Below are 18,565 nucleotides of genomic sequence, written 5' to 3'. Positions count from 1 at the left end.
GGTAAACCATACTGGATGACATCATATGGTGTTAGAAACCAAAATGACAGTCTTTTCCATTTTTGAGTAGCGTTTCAGTGGAAATTTGTTGGTTTTTTAAATTTAAAATTTCCTTTAGGCCCTCTTCTACACTGACACATAATTCAGATCATCAAAGCACATAATCTGCATTATCTGCTTTGAAATGCATTACTGTATTTACTCGAATCTAACACTCACCTTTTTTTTTTTTGGCTAAATTGCCTTGCCAAAATTAGGGTGCTTATTAGATTAGTGTAATAGGGCAATCGTAGTGCTGAACCAAAGCAATAGAGGGAGCTGCTTCAGGAGAACCTGGAGTTTCTATTTGCAGGATGCCATGTGCAATTTAATTGTCAATGCTATGCAATCCTTGGATGTGTAGTTTGATGAGGCATCAGCACTCTTTGGCAGAGGAGGGTCAAGACCTTGCAAAACTATAGCCTCTGTGACTTCATAGCATTGAGCCAGGGCAGTTAAAAGTGGATCCATTGTACAGCATAAATGCACCCAAGGTTTCTTTTCCATTGCTTAAAACTTTGGTGTCCCAACACAATTGTTTTTAAAAATTCTAAGCAGGCAGCAACTGTTATGGGCATATTACAAAAAGTGTACCTTTTTCTGCTGTGCAATACATTTTCCAGCAAATACTTTTTATGATTTCAGGGTTTTGAAAATGGAGGTGTGCATTAGATTCGATGATGCATACAGGTATATGAATCCATGCTGCCATATAATCCAGTTCAAAGCAGATAATCTGGATTTTATATGGCAGTGTAGAAGGGGCCTCAGTCAGACAAAACCATATTATTTTTGTATTGTCGAAGGCTTTCATGGCCGGAATCACTCAGTTCTTGTGGGTTTTTTCGGGCTATATGGCCATGTTCTAGAGGCATATTATTTTTGTAAGTTTGCATGTATTGTGTTAATAGACTTACAAGGCTAAAACTCTACGAATTTGCTTTTGGAACCTTCTGGTCAGAGCTGTCATCTTTACCCAGTTTCAAATAGCATTGTTTCATGGGCTGAAAACACACATGGTTATCTTTATTGCTGCTTGTTTTTTTATAGCATTTTAGCTATAATAATGTGGTATGGAAGGAGGTCCATGAGTGACACCATGAATTACTGCACTGAGTGACACTAACTCTAGTGACGTCATTGCTTTCAATATGACAATTTCCTAGTTTCCAAGGCAATAAAAGAAGCTTTCTTTAGAAATTGTGTGATGAAATATAATGTTAATCATGGTATCACAGGTTTGAGGCTACAATGTTGGCTTCAATTGTCCTTGGACATAATAACCACCTTTCAATGAAACCAAAGGACTTCTGGTGTGAGAATTGGCAATCTGCAGGGACGTTGCCTAGGGTATGCCCCGATGTTTTACCATCCTCTGGGAGGCTTCTCTCATGTCCCTGCATGGGAAGCTGGAGCTGACAGTTGGGAGTTCACACCATTCTGTGGATTTGAACTGCTGACCTTCAGGTCAGCTGTTCAGCTGGCATAAGGGTTAACCATTGTGCCACCACAGTTTCTTAAGTTGCTTCTGACAGGAAAAATATATAATGTAGTATTTACATGCAGCCATGAGATAATGATTTTTATTGGCTGCATCCTTTTTAGTTCTCTAAAAGTCTAAGAGAGTATGGCTCAGTGTCTTGCCACAAATAAAACTGCACTTGTTTAATTTGTGTTTACAAAATAACACTCACATATGTTTTTTTCCCCACATGGCAGTGTTTTCCAGCCTGCCGTCTTATAGATACAGTATGCTGGATTGCATTTCCCAATATCTGCAGTGGGCATGGCCATTTAGGATAGGTTAGACATCCCACTTAAGGTTGTATGAGGGTTAATTCAGAATGATTGTAAAATTCCAGTTGTCTTGTTATTTCTGATATTACATTGAGAGCTGGTGTAAAACATCTCAATCACACTGGGAGCTGAGAGAAAATATTTTGGGATGAAGAAAACATTTTTAGATCTTCAAAAGAAAATTGGAAAAGTAGGAACAAAATCTAGGCTTTAAGGTCTTTCTGAAAACAGTCTGGACATGTTTTAAACTAGTTCTCGGTGGGAAAAATGTTGCCATGTTGTAACAATGCTCTGAGCCCCCCCCCCCCCCGGGGGGGGGGTGAGAAGAGCAATACAGAAATGCAGTAAATAAATAAATAAATGACACAGGGAGAATATATTTTTGATTTTTAAATTTAAAAAAAGTCACACACACGTCCAAATGTATAGAAGGTTCTCATGCATACACACAACCATGCCTTCACATACATACAATTAGCAAACCTTTAGAGTCGGAGGTGTTTCAACTGGGGTATCTTAGCTGTATAAATAGCTACTACACAATAGTACTTGTTCTCACTTTTTGACAGCACAGTAGACTTTCCACTGGTGATGAGAATCAAGAAAAAGAGCAAGGATCAATTAATAAAGAGCTGTACAGAAAATATCCTGATTCCCAAGTTTATTTGTTTATTTATGTTATTTATCCTATTTATACCCTGCCTTTCCCAACCCCAAAGGGGACTCAAGGTGGCTTACATATTGGCAATTATTCAATGCCTTAGAGCAACAAACAATTCTAAGGACATTTAAATTAAAATTAAGATTAAAAATTAAAATTAATACATCTTAAACATTTAAAACATTACATTCATTATTAAAATCATGCCATCCATAATCATAGTCCAGGGCTGTTCCAATAGTCATTGCACATACAGCAGAGTCTTGCTTATCTCACCTTCACTCATCCAAAATTCTGTATCATCCAACAGTCTGCCTCCTGCCTGGATCCACACCTGTTTCAATACATTGTGATGTTTTGGTCCTAATTACTAATTAATGTTACCATGTATTGAACTGCTTTTTCTGTTGATTTGTTGTAAAATATGATGTTTTGGTGCTTAATTTGTAAAATCATATTTTAACATTTAATAGACTTTCCCTTAATCCCTCCTTATTATACAACATTTTTGCTTATCCAATGTTCTGCCAGCCTGTTTATGTTGGATAAGTGAGACCCTAATGTATTCCATATCTATTATTACACTGCAACCATTCTCCAATGGCCTGACCCAAAAGCCACATTTTCACTTTCCTTCTGAAGTCCTTTAGTTCAAAGTTGAAGGTGTCTTTCACAGGAAATAGAGATCTATAAATACTGTGGATTCTACAGGCCGCCTTTGTTCCATAAATGTGCAGTTACTTGCTAGAGATCTTAAACATTTCCTCTCCAGGTACAATCTCAACTTACAAAAAACAAAACAAAAAAAAAAAACCAAGGAGCAGACCGCATTGCTGTAGAGATGTTGTTGTTGTGTGCCTTCAAGCCATTTCTGACTTATGGCAACCCTATCAGCTGGTTTTCTTGGCATTCCTCTTTGCCTGAAGCTGCAAGAGTGTGACTAGTCCAAGGTCACTCAATGCTTTGTTTTTTTTATGGACCAGCTGGAGACAGCAATGATCAAGATGCTGAAACCGGGAAAGAGGATGTGCTGAGTTCAATTGAAAGTATTTTCCTCCAAGCATGTACTCCAGAGGTTAACTCAGGCATGGGCAAACTTTGGCCCTCCCTCCAGGTGGTTGACCCTGGCATGGGCAAATTTCTAGTTAAACCAGGCATGGGCAAACTTCGACCCTCCCTCCAGGTAGTTAACTCAGGCATGGCTAAACTTATAGTTAGCCCAGGCATTGGCAAACTTCGACCCTCCCTCCAGGTGGTTGACCCAGGCATGGGCAAACTTCGAGTTTGCCCATGACTGGGTCAACCTTCGAGTTAACCCAGAAATGGACAAACTTCGACCCTCCCTCCAGATGGTTAATCCAGGCAATGGGCAAATTTCTAGTTAACCTAGGCATGGGCAAACTTCGACCCTCCCCAAAGGAGGTTAACCCAGGCATGGACAAACTTCTAGGTAACTTTAACTCCCACCATTCCTAACAGCCTCAGGCCCTTCTCTTTTCCCCTCAGCCGCTTAAGCGGGAAACGAAAAAGGGAAAAGGATGGGGCCTGCGGCTATTAGGGATGGTGGGAGTTGAAGTCCCAAACACCTGGAGGGAGAGCCCAAGTTTGCCCATGCCTGGGTTAACCAGAAAGTTGGAGCGGAGCGTGTGCGGGTCTTCCAGCTCGCCTTGCCCGGGAAGAGCAGCTCCGCCGAAGGAAGGAAGGAAGGAAGGAAGGAAGGAAGGAAGGAAGGAAGGAAGGAAGGAAGGAAGGAAGGAAGGAAGGAAGCGGACAGCTCCCGGGCGGGCGCGCGCCCCTCCCTCCTTCCTCTCCTCTCCTCTAGTAAGTAATCCAAGCCCAGCATGACTCAGCCCTCCTCCTCCTCCTCCTCCTCCTTCCAGCTGATCTCCCATCCTTGGGATGCTTATTGACAATCAGTTGGGAAGCTCTGTCTCAATAGTTCCAAGATGCCCAGCCACGGAATGGCAAAAGTTCCCCGGAGGGGCGATGGGGACCGCGCAAAGGTTCCCCTTTCGCCCCAAGCTGGGAGAAAGGGAAACCGTTTTCACTACAAATAATATGTTTTTATTGGCTACCCGGCTCTCTCTTCCGGGCTCATCGTTACAACACAGTCCTGTTACAATGCACAGATGAGACCCTTGCTTTCTCTCTCTCTCCTACACACATAGCACCGCACATTCTTTTTTCCGCAAGGCTTGCAAGGCTGCTCCTGCCTTACCAAGGGGATTCCTCCACAAGGCCGAATTAATAATTGATTCCTCGGCTCCAGCCCTCACTTAGGCTGGCATTGATTTCCTGGCGCTGCATTTCCTGGCCCTCGTCGGAGCCTCTCCTCCACCCTCCTTCGAAGTCTGGACCCAGGCGTTTCCCCGTCCCGGCCTCTCCCTCCCTCCCTCTCCCTCTCTCTTTCTCTCTCTGCCGCGGATCCTGCGAGGAGGGACGTGGGGAGCTCCTCTCCGCTCTCAAGGGCATGACGAGGGCCTTCCTGAGAAGCCGGGCCCGGGGTTGCCTGTTGGGGAGATGCAGGGCCCCTGCCCCGCTCGGGTGGCCTTCCTGCAGCGAGAGGCCTGGCCGCCTTCCTCCTCCTCCTCTTCTTCCTCCTGGGTCTCGCGCCGCTTCCGCTGCTGCAACTTGGACCCGCTCATCCATCCCTCTTTCCCTTGGCTGCTGGAAAGTGTCCGGCTCCCTTCCGCGACTCCTTGCCTCCATCCCTCTCTGCGCATCCTTCCTCCTCCTCCTCCTCTTCCTTGGGCCTCTTCTTCTGCTACTTCCTCAGCTCCATCCCGCCTCGGAGAGACTTTCACCTTTTCTCTTCCTCCCTCACCCAGAGGCACGGAGACACAGCCTCCTTCTCTTCCTCCTCCTTCTCACGCCGCTTGCCTTCCTTCCGCCCAGGATTTCGGATGGGGCTCCTCTCCGCCGGCGCTGAAGGAAGAAACCAAACACACACCTCGGAGAAGACTCCCTTCGAGCGCGCGCTCCCTCCCTCCCTCCCTCCCTGGCGCGTGCTTGCTCTCCCTCCCTCCCTCCCTCTCTCTCTCCTCCCTCCCTCTCTCTCTCCTCCCTCCCTCCCTCCTGGCGCGCGCGCACGCGCTTGACAAAAAGCGGGGACCTCTCTCGGCGGCTCGGCGTTTGAAGGGGGGAAAGGGAAAAGGGAAACCCTCGCGAGGCAGGCGGAAGAGTGGCCGAAAGGGCTGCAGAAGCAGCAGCAGCAAGCGGCAACAGCCCCGACGCCGCCGCCCGCTCCTTCCTCGCCGCCCTCGGGAGCCCGAAGTCACGGGCTGCGGAGTGAAGCAAGCGGACTTGCCTGGCTCTCTTCTCTTCTCCTCTCCTCTCCTCTCCTCTCCGCTGCCTGCCGCGGGGCCGCTTGGCCGTCTCCAAGGACACCGGAGCGCGCCAGAGAGAGTTTCTCCGCCCGGGAAGAACCAGGAGGGGATGGGGCGGTGACTTTCGCCTCCTCGCTTCTCGCTTCCTCTCCTCCGGGCGTGGACTCGGCGCCCTCCCTCGCCTCCCTTAACTGCCTTCCTGCCTACCTTCCTTCCGACGCCGGGAGAGAACCGCTTCCTTTCCTTCCAAGCGATCCGCAAGAGACGCGCCAAGCATGGGGAGCCCCGGGCGGCCGTGGCCGGGCGTCCTGGCCCTGGGAAGCCGCTTCTTCCTCCTCCTCCTCTTCCTCGGGCCGGCCCTCAGCCTCCGCCGGGCGGACGGGGCGGGCGCGGAGCAGCAGATCCCCTTGTCCGTGTAAGTGCGGCCGCGGGAAACGGGGGACGGGCGGGAAGGGAAGACCTTTCCGCGCCCGAAGTTTGGGCTGCCGGGCGGACACGTTCCCGGTCAGGGAGCGGGACATCGAAGCCTTTAAAAAGCCCCAAACCCTCCGAGTCTCTCGGAACATAGCTGCATATCTATCTATCTATCTATCTATCTATCTATCATCTATCTATCTATCTGACTGTATGTCTGTCTGTCTTGTCTATCTGTCTATCTATTTGTCTGTCTGTCCGTCTATCCGACTATCTATCTATCCATCTGCCCATCGATCCATACTAAAGTTTTCTCTCCCTCCGTGTTGGAGGAGAGGGGCTTTCCCTTCATCTGTCGGGAGTGCTTTGAATTCGATTTTCCTGCATCTTGGCAGTAAGAGGTTGGCCTGCATGACCCACGAACATTAGGAAGAACTTCCTGAGTGTGGGAGCTGTTCAGTAGTGGAACTCTCTGCCCCGAAGTGCGGTAGAGGCTCCTTCTTTGGAAGCTTTTAAACAGAGGCTGGATGGCCATCTGTCGGGGGTGCTTTGACTGCAGTTTTCCTGCTTCTTGGCAGGGGGTTGGACTGGATGGCCCATGAGGTCTCTTCCAACTCTAGGATTCTATGATCCTGCTCAGAGTTGCTGACCTGTGCCACATTGTATTGTTGGCCCGCTTTTTGTTGTTGTTTGTTTTCCCTGTTTCTGATCGTCCTCCCATTCCCTTTCTTCTCTCCCAATCTCCTCCTCCACAGTGTCAAACTCTGGGCCTCTGCTTTTGGCGGAGAGATCAGGTCCATCGCGGCAAAATACTCCGGCTCCCAACTTCTGCAGAAGGTAAGGCAAGTCAGGCTTCCCCTTCCGGATGTTTCCTGGAGGATGTTGTGTGTCGGATGGATGTTCCTCGGCCCTTCCCTGGCCCCTTTCACTCTTTTTCAATGCCTGCGGTGCCTTTACACACTGCAGAGAGAGAGAGAGAGAGAGAGAGAGAGAGAGAGAGAGGCTTCCTCCTGAGCTGGCTATTTTTAGACGGCTCTGCTCTCCTAAGGCAGCCCACCCAGGTGACTTTATCTTCCTTCCAGGGCGTTTGTTTACAATGGGGCTGGCCTTTCTTTGAGCTTCTTCGCGGAGGGTTAGGATGCTGCCAGCAGCAGCTTTTCTGTGTAAGCACATGCTGTTCCTCTCTCTCTCTGTGTCTGTCTCTCTCTCACACACATGCTACCAACTTCCTTCTCTCAGTTAGTCTCTAAGGCAGGCATGTGCAAAGTTGGGTGCTCTAGATGTTTTGGGCTTCAGCTCCCACCATTCCTAACAGCCTCAGGCCCCTTTCTTTTCCCCCTCAGCCACTTAAACATCTAGAGCATCCAACTTTGCACATACCTACTCTAAAGTGTTACAAGCTCCCTTTGCACACACATACGCAAAGTTCAGTGAAAAACATTGTCAGATTTGACTTTGCTTTCTCTCGCAACCGACAACCACAAAAAATCCCCCCCAAAGGCTCCACCACTGTTTGTCTTCTCTGCAGTTTTTTTAAAAAAATCCTATTATTCCTCCAATCATCTCAGGCCAGTGCCGGGATGTATTACATCATTACAGATAAGGGGAATGAATGTGGTTATCTTCCTGCTCAGCTGCACAGCTGGGTAATAAGCTTGCAAAGTAGTGCAAAAAAAAAAAAAAAACTTGAGGAATTGGGCTAAGTCTCCATAATTCTGAAGAGTAATGAGAACGGAGAACAGATTATTAGACCTCTCTATCAGAGCCTGCATCTTGGCTCGTTTGAACACGCAAACCTATATACTCAAATTGGACGTTCAGCTAACCTCCGTTTAAATATAGCTGTTGATGAATTAAAAATAAATGAGAAATCCAGGGCACTGAGTAGTTGAACAGGGCTTGAAGGCTGTTATTTGACAGGATCTGGAAATATTATAGTCAGAAGTCAGATATACAGTTATTCGAGCGGAGACAGAAATTATTGCAATCGATTAAGTCAAACTTTAAAAAAAATGTTTGTTTCTTTAAAAATAAAGATGTTGCTTTAGAGTAAATATATGTTGTGGAAGGCCCTCATGACTGAAATCACTGGGTTGCTGTGAGTTTTCCAGGCTGTATGGCCATGTCCCAGAAGCATTCTCTCCTGACATTTCACCTGCATCTATGACAGGCATCCTCAGAGGTTGTGAGGTCTGTTGGAAACTAGGCAATTGTGGTTTATATATATGGATTGTCCAGGGTGAGAGAAAGAACTCTTGTCTGTTCGAGTCAAGAGCGAATGTTGTCAGGGTGGAAGAAATATGTCATACATATTATATTGTATGAAGAAGTTTGTGCCCTTCCTTTGCACCAGTAAACAGAAACACCTTGTTGTTAAGAAGGAATTGTGTTATGAATTGATGCTGCCTTGGTAAGACAAAAAGCAATGCTTTCTGCTTCACAAATTGCAATCAGTGCAGTAAACCAAATGAGAGAAAAGTAACACAACAATTTAACAGAGGAGCCCCCTTCAGCTTCTCAACATTGTTTAGCTTTCACAGATGGGGCTGTTCTTCATTCGTATGTTCATTGGCAACACTTCTGAGTGTTTGTTTTAATCTCTGAGACCTTAATGATTTCTAAGTTATTTAATATATTTTACACTGCTCTAGAAAACCGCAGCTATTCTCATCTCCAACAATATCTTAATCACAGGCAGGATGTTTCTCCATGTGCTCTTGACCATTTATAAGCTAAATATCACTATGTGTAGGTGTTTTTTTTAGTGTGCGTACATATTATATATATATATAGGCTATGGCAAACGATAGCATACCCTCAGTCTTTCGGTCTGGTTTAAAATAGATATTCTCAAATAAATGCAGTCTTTAATGTTTGAATCCTCTCTTGGTTTGGAACCCTTGAAGAATCAATCCCCTTTCTTCAATTTCTCACCATTTTAGCCATTGAATGCTCATTCCCCTCCACAACATTTCCTAACCAAATAAAGACATGCAAAGTTCCCAGTTCCCAGATTTTACAGTAACTCTTTTCCTGTTCATGTTAGATCTTTCTGAAATAAAAGCATCTGATTGGTTGCCATACTGCAGTGTCAATAATCGGAAGCTACCACAATGCTCATTTTATTTCTCCATTCTGTTTCATTTGCACCGACAGGGCTGTGTATCTCTTTCTGCATCTTGACAATTTTGTATTTAAATCCCATCTGGAGGGTTTTGTTTTTATTTTAATAATTTTATATTCCACAACTAAATGAAACAGGAAATACTAATGTTGATATGATGTGCGTTTCAGGTTGTATGTGCAAGGTCACTATGCTGATTTGGCATTTTGGTGGCTTTGATTTTTAGTTTGCTTTTGGTGTATTTAATTTTTTTCCAGCTTGATGCCTATATTGTAAGTCATTCATTTTATGTAGCTGCAGAACCGGAATAGCAGATTCTTTTCCGTCATTGTAATAATTTGTATTGTTAACGTTGCAATATATATGTCTAGTGTCCTCCGATATATCAAAGTTGGCGGTTTCGAAGCATTAAAAAAATCAGCCTAGTGGAACATTAGATAGCCAAACTGTTCATGAAATGACATCACTGCACCATCCCAGATGTGAAACACTTTTTTAGTATCTGGCAGTGCGGAATCCATTTGGAGGTTGATATAGTTGTGAATTAACACAAGTCTTAGTTTATTCCCCCCATGTTTAGCCCCCATGAATATAATAATACTAATGATGACAGCCAAAATACTGAAATAAGAAAAGTCACACTCAAGTGCTGTTGAAAGATAAAAATGATTAGGGTGATTTCTCTGGTCACACGATATGATTTTCAGGGTAACAAAGTATTAATCAAAGTGCTGCATAAGCGTAAAGGTTTTGATATATTTTCATAGCAGCGCAGATGGAGTTTGGTTTAGTGTTCCTTTTTTCCCCTTAAAAGGAAAAAGCGCTTTTGTGGAATCAGAATGTAAAATTAGTCTGCTTTCAGTCTCAGGGATTTTTTAAAATATTTGGTTACATGGATAATTTACATTTCATTTAGAAGGGGAGCACAATAGAATATTTCCCAAGGTGGAACCCGAGGAGTCTATTATGCTAGAGAGTGACATAAGAGGTAGCCATTACTCTGCAGCATTGTGGCCACCAACTGTACTAATGGGAGAGCATTGGAATGAACCCATAGTAGGATATCTTACCTGTTTATTACTCTGTGGTAGATCAACCCATGTAGAAAATTGCATAATCTTTTTTTAGGGTGATTTCCAGATGATGTTAACACCTCAGTACTTAAAATACTGATTTGAAAGAAAGCACAATTGGTGTCAGTACATTTGCTTCTGTATCAGTGTGCTTAGATCAAAGACTAAGCTGAATTACACTACAGACAAAAATGCAGTCCCCAAAGCACTCTGGATCAATGCCACAAACTCCATTCATGTCAGTCTGATATGACAGGCTGGTACGTAGGCAGGGTTGTACTACATTCTTCCTAGTATTCAGGGCTTGGCATAATTTTTTTGTTCTACATGCAGCCCCTGGTCCAACCATGCAAGTGCCACTTAATGCTCCTTCTTCTCTCTACCTCTCAGCAGTGCCTTTTGACAAAATTCTGAAATAATCATAACATTCTTCTTAAGTAGTCCAGTTTTTTATTTCTGTAACAAGGAAAGAAAATTGTATGTGTATTTATTTATCTTTAAAGGTTTAGTGGTGGGTGCAGGTATGTGTAGGTCTGTGTATTCCTGGGATACAGCAAATTTTCTAGTTCTGATTCCAGTTGTCATGTAGATTTGGCACCATAAAGAAAATTGCCTGCATGCTTCTGGAGAGGGTTACATACTTTTCACTTAGCAAACACTGCAGGGATTCTTGGATTTGGCTCCTGTTGTAACCTGCTCTGCCATGTGTAATGAAGTTTAAAGGAAAAGGATTTTTTTTTGTTCACTCATGATTTTATGTGCACTTTAGAGAGGCATTCCTTTACATTGCCAGACAAGTATTCCATAAAGAACTATATTTTCAAAAATATTATACCAGATTCACCCAAGCCGTCATTTTCATTTCAGCTGTGTTTACACTGGTGAATTTTCCTGAGAACAGCTAATTGTGAATACTGAGAATATGAATGACAATACCACTCAATTACAATATTTCTGGATAACAGATGGCACCCCCACACAGTACCAAGGATAGGATGTAAACTTTAGGCACAGAAAGATGCTATTTTGCTTCCATTGGTCAGGGCTGAATATTGAGAGTTAGCTGTTTACATTCTGAAGAATTATTGTTATTGTCATTATTATTATCATCAAATAAATGGTTAATAATAATCACTCTTGTTGGGTGTAATAGACTATTATTGTGATTGCTTTGATGATAATGTAGGAGGAATGGGAAAACAATTATACTTCTGTTTATTCTCATATTACTTGTTGATTTTTACATATACACATGTCTTGCATGTTCTGATGGGATTTCATTAGATATTTTACTACCCATTAATGTTTTCATAGTGCCAGAATAGATGTAGATACATAACTCATCCTATCAGAGGAGATTCTGATTCTTTCAAATTATTTGAGCTAATACTTAAGCAATAGCATTTGCATTAGGTACTTCCTTGTCCCCTTCCCCAAATATGAATGGTGACATGATTGCCTATGAACCTTTCAGGTCTTCCTTATATATGGTGTCAGTTTAAACCAAACTCTGCACTGCAGGTATTTGCCCAGTGCAGGGATCGGCTTACACTGCTGACAATGCATTTGCTGTTTCTAAGGCCATATAAACACACATATAGAGATTCTTCTATAGGAACTATGGTGTCCCCAGAGATGCATAATGTGAAACTTAATATCATCCAAGGTCTTCATTATCTTTCTTAAAAAATTAAAATCCTGGTAAAAGCCATGTTGCTTCACAGTAAATGGTTGTCTGCTTTATCAATATCAAGCAATTGGCTAGCATTATGCAAAGTGTCATCAAGATACAAAGCAAGACTGTACACTCCTTTCCCCATGAATCCTATCGGATAATATTGAAATAATGGAGGTTCTACTTCTGTGCTTTTTGGAGTACACTAGAGAAGTGGATTTCTTTTTAAAAAAATACTTCTTTATACTAGAAAACTCCTATCTATGTTAGTTATGTTTTTGTTTGGATCATACTGATTAGATGGACAGAAGAAGTGCTTCTGATTGGCACAATCCACTGCTAAACAGCATATTTGGTCAGACGTCACCTGAAATACTTCTTCTTGCTCTTGGCTCCACCATTCAAGAAGATTGACAAGTTGGAACATGTTTAGATGAGGGTGACCAACATGGTAAAAGGTCGGGAAACCAGTTCATATGAGGAACAGCATAGAGAACAGGTATATTTAGTATGGATAAAAGAAGACTACAAGATGTCATGATAACTAACTTTTAGATGTCACATAGAAGATGTAGCAATCTTGTTTTCTGCTGTTTGAAAAACTATGAGATGAACCAGTGGTGCCAAATGAGTCGCCCTTGGGGCTGAGAATTGCGGTATATAAGCGCAGTAAATAAATAAATAAATGCTAGAAAAAAGATTACACCTAAACATTAAAAATAACTTTCTGATGATAGTAGCTTCATAACATTGTGAAGCTGAAGTCAGGTCTCAGGAATGATTTAACTGTATATGCTTGCTTGTCAGAGGTCGAGTCCCTTTTTTAAACTCTGTGATCCCATGATTTTATGATTCTATGTTAAACACAGATATATCTAGGATGAATCTTCTCTCTGTGTGTGTTTGTGTTTAATACTTTATGTTTTAAATTATGTTTTTCAAAGTCACAGTCCAATGCTGAAAGCTCAACACCATGCTGGCTCATGCAATACATATATGTTAGCATACTGCATCTAAAACCAGAATTTAAACATTAGTTCTGATTATAGACCCAAGGCTCAATAAAGTATTTAAATACTGTTAGTTGCAAATGTTAAAGTTACCTTTATTTCCCCATTTCTAAAAGGAACAATATAATTATTTTCAGTTACTTTAAAAATACAAATTTAAATACTACAGACTATCTTGTGGTACAAGATACACTAATCTCTTGCAATACTTTTTTGTCACTTCAACACATAACAAAGCAGTGGGAGCATCAATCACATTGGAAACATATACTGTTAAACTTCTGTTATTTAATAACGCCACACCCCATAATAGTAAAAGGTTCCAGTAACATGAGAAATACAATTAAATGCAGTTGTTTTCTGTTTAATTTCTTTACTCTTCAACTTTTATATTCATACTTAAAAACTAGAAATATTGTGGATGATCTGACTTTGATATTTAGTGATATATTTAAGGATCTAATCCAATTTCTTCATAGCTGCCCTTTCTTTAGTCTTGTCCTGATTTCTTTACAACCATCTCCATTTTAATGATTGAGCCAAATTACAGAAAATCTTTTAACAATATCACCTACTTTACAATACTGTGAATCTCCTGTGATTATTATTTTTGTTTTTGTAATACTCTGGTGTAACCTTTGCTTTGCAGTGTCTTCCTTAAATTTCATCAGTAGGTGTTCTGAGTCTGTGGTACTTTCTGTTTATAATATGGTGTTATTTTTATATCCTAAATATTGATGTTCTTTTCTTCAATTTTCACACCTCCTTCCTTTAAGTCTAATAATGTTTTGAATGTGATATGTTCCGCATATAAATTAGGTAAGTTGATAAAATGTAGCTTTCCCTATCTTCCCCCTCCCCCTGCATTGTCACTTATTCTGTTTTTCCATATTTTGTTCTGAGAATGGCTTTTTATCCAGAGCATAAGTTACTCACTAGGACAATCAAATATTATGGGACTTCCTGTTCGTTTAGTGGGATTCTCATCTGTTTAGTCAAAAGAAATTGCTGCAATGACTAAGACAGGGGTCCTCAAACTAAGGCCCGGGGGCCGAATACGACCCTCCAAGGTCATTTACCCGGCCCTCGCTCAGGGTCAACCTAAGACATGACTTGAAATCATACAAAAACAACAATCCTATCTCATTAGCCAAAAGCAGGCCCACACTTCCCATTGAAATACTAATAAGTTTATATTTGTTAACATTGTTCTTCATTTTAATTGTATTGTTTTTAAGTTGTTTTTGTCTTTTGCACTACAAATAAGATATGTGCAGCATGCATAGGAATTCATTCATGTTTTTTTCAAATTATAATCTGACCTCCAACAGTTTGAGGGACTATGACCTGGCCATCTGAGACGTATGACTGGAACTACTGCAGCATAGTGCCCCTGATTCTCAGTCCCTCCAGGCATTCTAGAAGAATACTGTGGTTGATGGTATTGAAGGTTGCTGAGAGGTCTAGAAGCACCAACACAAACTCAAACCCCTTGTCAGTGTTGAGACGGAGATCATCCACTAAGGTGACCATAGCAGTCTCATTAGGGCTATCAATCACAGAGTGACTTGGAGATCTCTTAATCTTAGGGTTTCCATAAAGTGAAGATGTATCAACAGCACATAACATACTTGTATTGCTGGAGTCAATTATAGGTAACTCCTTATATGTAACCAGTTACTTCCAAGCTCTTTCAAAACCAGTGAAACATATGGGTTTACACACCTTACAACTACATAGGATTTTGCTTTTGTCATTTCAGTTTCTTTGATCATCTAGGATTTATTTTTGTTGTTTTACTCTTTAAACATGTGTAAACTGGGATAACAATGCTATGTGGGCTGTTGAGTTGATGTTTTGAATGAGAACAGGATGGGGGTGGGGTGGGGAATTATTTATTTTATTTGAATTGTTCATTGCTTTGTTTGTTTTCCTTTTATCCTGATGTTCATTGCTCATTTTCATCTCAACTGGGAGCACTTGTTTGTTAAAAGATTGTGATTACTTATGAGTTGACTTCATTTTTGGCAACCCCATGAATGAGAGGGCATGAAGTCACCTTATCTATAGCTCTGCTCAGGCCTTGCAGATTCAAGGTTGTGGCTTCTTTGATTGAATCTATCCATCTGCAATGTGACTTCCATTTTTCCTACCACCTTCTGTCTTACCAAGCATAATTGTCTTTTCTAATGAGCCATGTCTTCTCATGATATGGTCAAAGTATGGCAATCCCAATTTAGTCATCTTAGCTTCTAGAAAGAGTTCAGGCTTGGTTTATTCTGGGACTCACTTATTTGCCCTCTCAAGCCATCTATCCACAGAACCCTTCTTCAACATCACATTTCAAATGAGTTAATTTTCTTCCAGCTTTTTAATTGCCCAGCTTTCACAACCATACATAGAAATGAGAAATATGATGGTATGGGAAATCCTAACTTTAGTATTCAATGATATATCTGTACACTTCAGTTTTAAAACACATAATGGAATCTTTAATTCTTCGAAATTTCATTTCATATTGGTCTAGAAAAATGTCATCTTAATATTAATAGCTTTTCTTTTCCCTCTTACACTTGCTCGGTTTTTAATTTTGAAAATCCGTATATATTATTTCTATTTAAGCTTCTCCTGTTAATGCTACCATTATTGGGGGATGGGTCAGTAAGATTATGAGAGTTCTAGCAAATTAAGGCAAGACATGAATGACAGGCTGGTTGAGCAGTAGCTTTATTTTTCTTGACAGTTTGGGTTCAAATTTGAAGCTTCCACTATAGCAATCTGGAAAATGAAGTTAATAATATCAGTAAGGAAGAAAAATAAAAAGACATCTTAAGCATTAATAGTGTTGATCAGACTAATACCAATGCTTAAATCCAAATTATAAATAACTTAGACTTTGGCAGTCAGCAAAACCATTATAGGATTACTGTTCCATTGACAATCAAATCATTATCCAGTGACAAAAAGATATATGGAAAGATGCAAACCCACTTCAATCCCAGCGTTAACTGTTCAAAAAGTTTGCTTTTTTAGATTCCTGTCTAATTTAAAATGCTAGTTCCTTTAAATCTTTGCACGTACTTACATAGCTTGGGCTAGGATCCAAAGTGCTATTTTAGGTACACCCAAGGGCTTGAGACCTGCCCAGTGGAAAATTTTGACTTTCCTTCCCCTTTGAACAGAAAGCTTCTCTTTCCGTCTCTCTCACACACAGCACAGGTGACCAGTCTTTTCTCCAGGGTTTCCGGTTATTGTGCATCCTTCTGTGCCAGGTTACACATCAGTGGTTTGGATGTTGGATTAGGACACTGGGAAACCAGAGTTGAATCCCTGTTCAGCCATGGAAATCCACTGGGTGATCTTCGAAAGGCATGCTTTTTCAGCTTCTGAGGGAGCACCCAAACAAATCTTATAAAAAAAACCCGCTAGGATACATTAGCCTTAGGGTTACCATAAATCAGAATTGACTTGAAGAAACACGACAACAATAATTTTCTATAGCACAGAAGATTCTTGGCCTTTGGCATCAGAGACCCCTGGTCTGGGGTCTTATTCTACATGTCTGTTCTCTCTCTTCTATGTTTCATAATTTCTATTCAATAAATATGTTTTTCACATCTCTCTGTGCCTGTTTATTTGGCTAGCTTTGGCAGTTTGGGATTTTGCATCAATCATGTTGTTTGTAACTGCAAAATATGACCCCGAATAGACATTAGCCTTTCACTATGTAATTTTTGTATCTGACTGCACGGATGTTCTTGTACATTTTCTAGCCAACACTATATTTGTTTCCTTTGATGCACCAAACCTTTTCCTTTGAGCACATCAGCCAACTAGATATAGGCTTTTAAGAATGGCTTATTTACTCAGGATATTATTCTCTCTTTCTACATTATGACACAAAGATGGCATTGTGAGTCGCACTGATAGTCTGCTTTGCAGGCGCCTGAACTCGACCTGCTTTAGAAAGTTTGTGTGCAATAATACTAGTTTTATGGGAAAAAATAGATCAGGAAAAATGCTCATGTTCCAGATAATGTCATTTGATTTCGTATGTCTGGTTTAAACATAGTTTTCAAACACAGTCAAAGCTTTATGTGCATATTATTTTAAGGGAATATTAGTAATAAAAAAGAATAACATACATCTTCTATATCTAACAAAAAAGTATGTGTCTAAAATAACACAATATTTTAGAAGAGACATGCTTAAAAAGTGCTGGTCCTGATATACCTTATAGCCAAATTTTAAAATTACTTTTGCTGAGATATGAATGTAATACCTTCAACTTTATCCATGCAGTCTATGCACTGGTTATCAGTTCAACTTCATTTGGAGAGAACTAATTTCACTAAAGGATGAATATAAATCTGTGAGACAGACAACTCTTCATATTTTTTCTTGAGTTTTTGTACTTGTGATTGAGAAGCAAGAGATACCACAAAATGGAAGCAAGTTCAGCAGTGTACTCATTTGTTAATCCATTCTTCTGAGCATGAGCATTTGTCAATGTTTAAGTCCTTAGAATAATAACTATCCTATAATAATTATCCATCTAACATGACTGCTGTGTAACAGCTCATGCAAACCAAGGGCGGGAAAAGTGCAGCTTGTTGGCCGCATACAGTCTCCAAGGACATTTTGTGGGTCTCAGGGGCAACCAGGTGTATATATATATATATATATATATCTCCATTGAAGCTATAGGAGTGTATTTGCACCACAATATATATATATATTAGGCCTGGGTAACAACGGAAAAATTTGTTTCTAAAATCAATTCGTTTTTTGGGGGTTCTTGCGTTTCGATATTTAAAAGAATTCTGAAATTTTTTTTTAAAAAAGTTCGATATTTACGAAATTTCGTAAATGTTAAAAAATTATGAAACATTAACGAAACAAATACGAAACAATAACGAATCGATTCGTTAATGGCGGACGCGACCGCACAATACGCTAAAAAACCTCCAAATGGGACAGGGGAAACTTCTGAAGCTTCCCTCTCCCTCTGTTGTTGACTGTTGGTGTGATATTATAATTTTTTTTCACTAATTAAACAAAAAACAACTATAAAACTTGCCCCAGACATGCGGAAATAATAACAAAATGACCTCAAACCGATAACGAAACGAATACATAACGAATCCGAAGCATTTACGAAACGAATTTAAAAATTCGTTTCGTTTTTAAGTTGCTCCAGAATGGTTCGTTATTGCTTCGTTATAAAAAAAATAACGAATTTTTAACGAATTACGAATTAACGAAACGAAACCGCCCAGCCCTAATATATATATATATATATATATATATATATATATATATATATTGATAATATCCCTAAAGCACTCTAGAAGATGTGGAGAGCATTACAGCCCCCCTGGTCCCCTCAAGCCAAGAAAACAATTTCTGTAAAACTTTAAAAAAGGGTTCAAAAATGTCCATTGAA

General features: G+C 40.9%; 1 protein-coding gene and 1 long non-coding RNA gene across 3 annotated transcripts in view; one reads left to right on the top strand and one right to left on the bottom strand.

The window, feature by feature from the left end:
- Nucleotides 1-2,482: 2,482 nt before the first annotated feature.
- On the bottom strand, nucleotides 2,483-6,147 carry LOC137096037 (uncharacterized). Its single transcript, XR_010909151.1, has 2 exons — nucleotides 6,031-6,147; nucleotides 2,483-5,422 (listed from the first exon to the last, which is right to left on the bottom strand). It is a non-coding gene; the product is annotated as an uncharacterized lncRNA (long non-coding RNA).
- The window catches only part of CACNA2D3 (calcium voltage-gated channel auxiliary subunit alpha2delta 3), a 674,683-nt gene continuing 661,693 nt past the window's right edge, over nucleotides 5,576-18,565 (top strand). For both annotated transcript variants that reach the window (XM_067463553.1, XM_067463552.1), the window contains exons 1-2: nucleotides 5,576-6,238; nucleotides 6,993-7,074. In XM_067463553.1, coding sequence (XP_067319654.1) covers nucleotides 6,099-6,238; nucleotides 6,993-7,074 — 222 coding nt within the window. In that variant the 5' untranslated portion in view covers nucleotides 5,576-6,098. The remainder of the gene's footprint in view (nucleotides 6,239-6,992; nucleotides 7,075-18,565) is intronic.

The sequence above is a fragment of the Anolis sagrei genome, chromosome 2, assembly GCF_037176765.1.
Source record: "Anolis sagrei isolate rAnoSag1 chromosome 2, rAnoSag1.mat, whole genome shotgun sequence".
NCBI classification, from domain to species: Eukaryota; Metazoa; Chordata; class Lepidosauria; order Squamata; family Dactyloidae; genus Anolis; species Anolis sagrei.
Note: the sequence above shows the minus strand (reverse complement) of the source record. Positions and strands in the feature narration are given on the sequence as shown.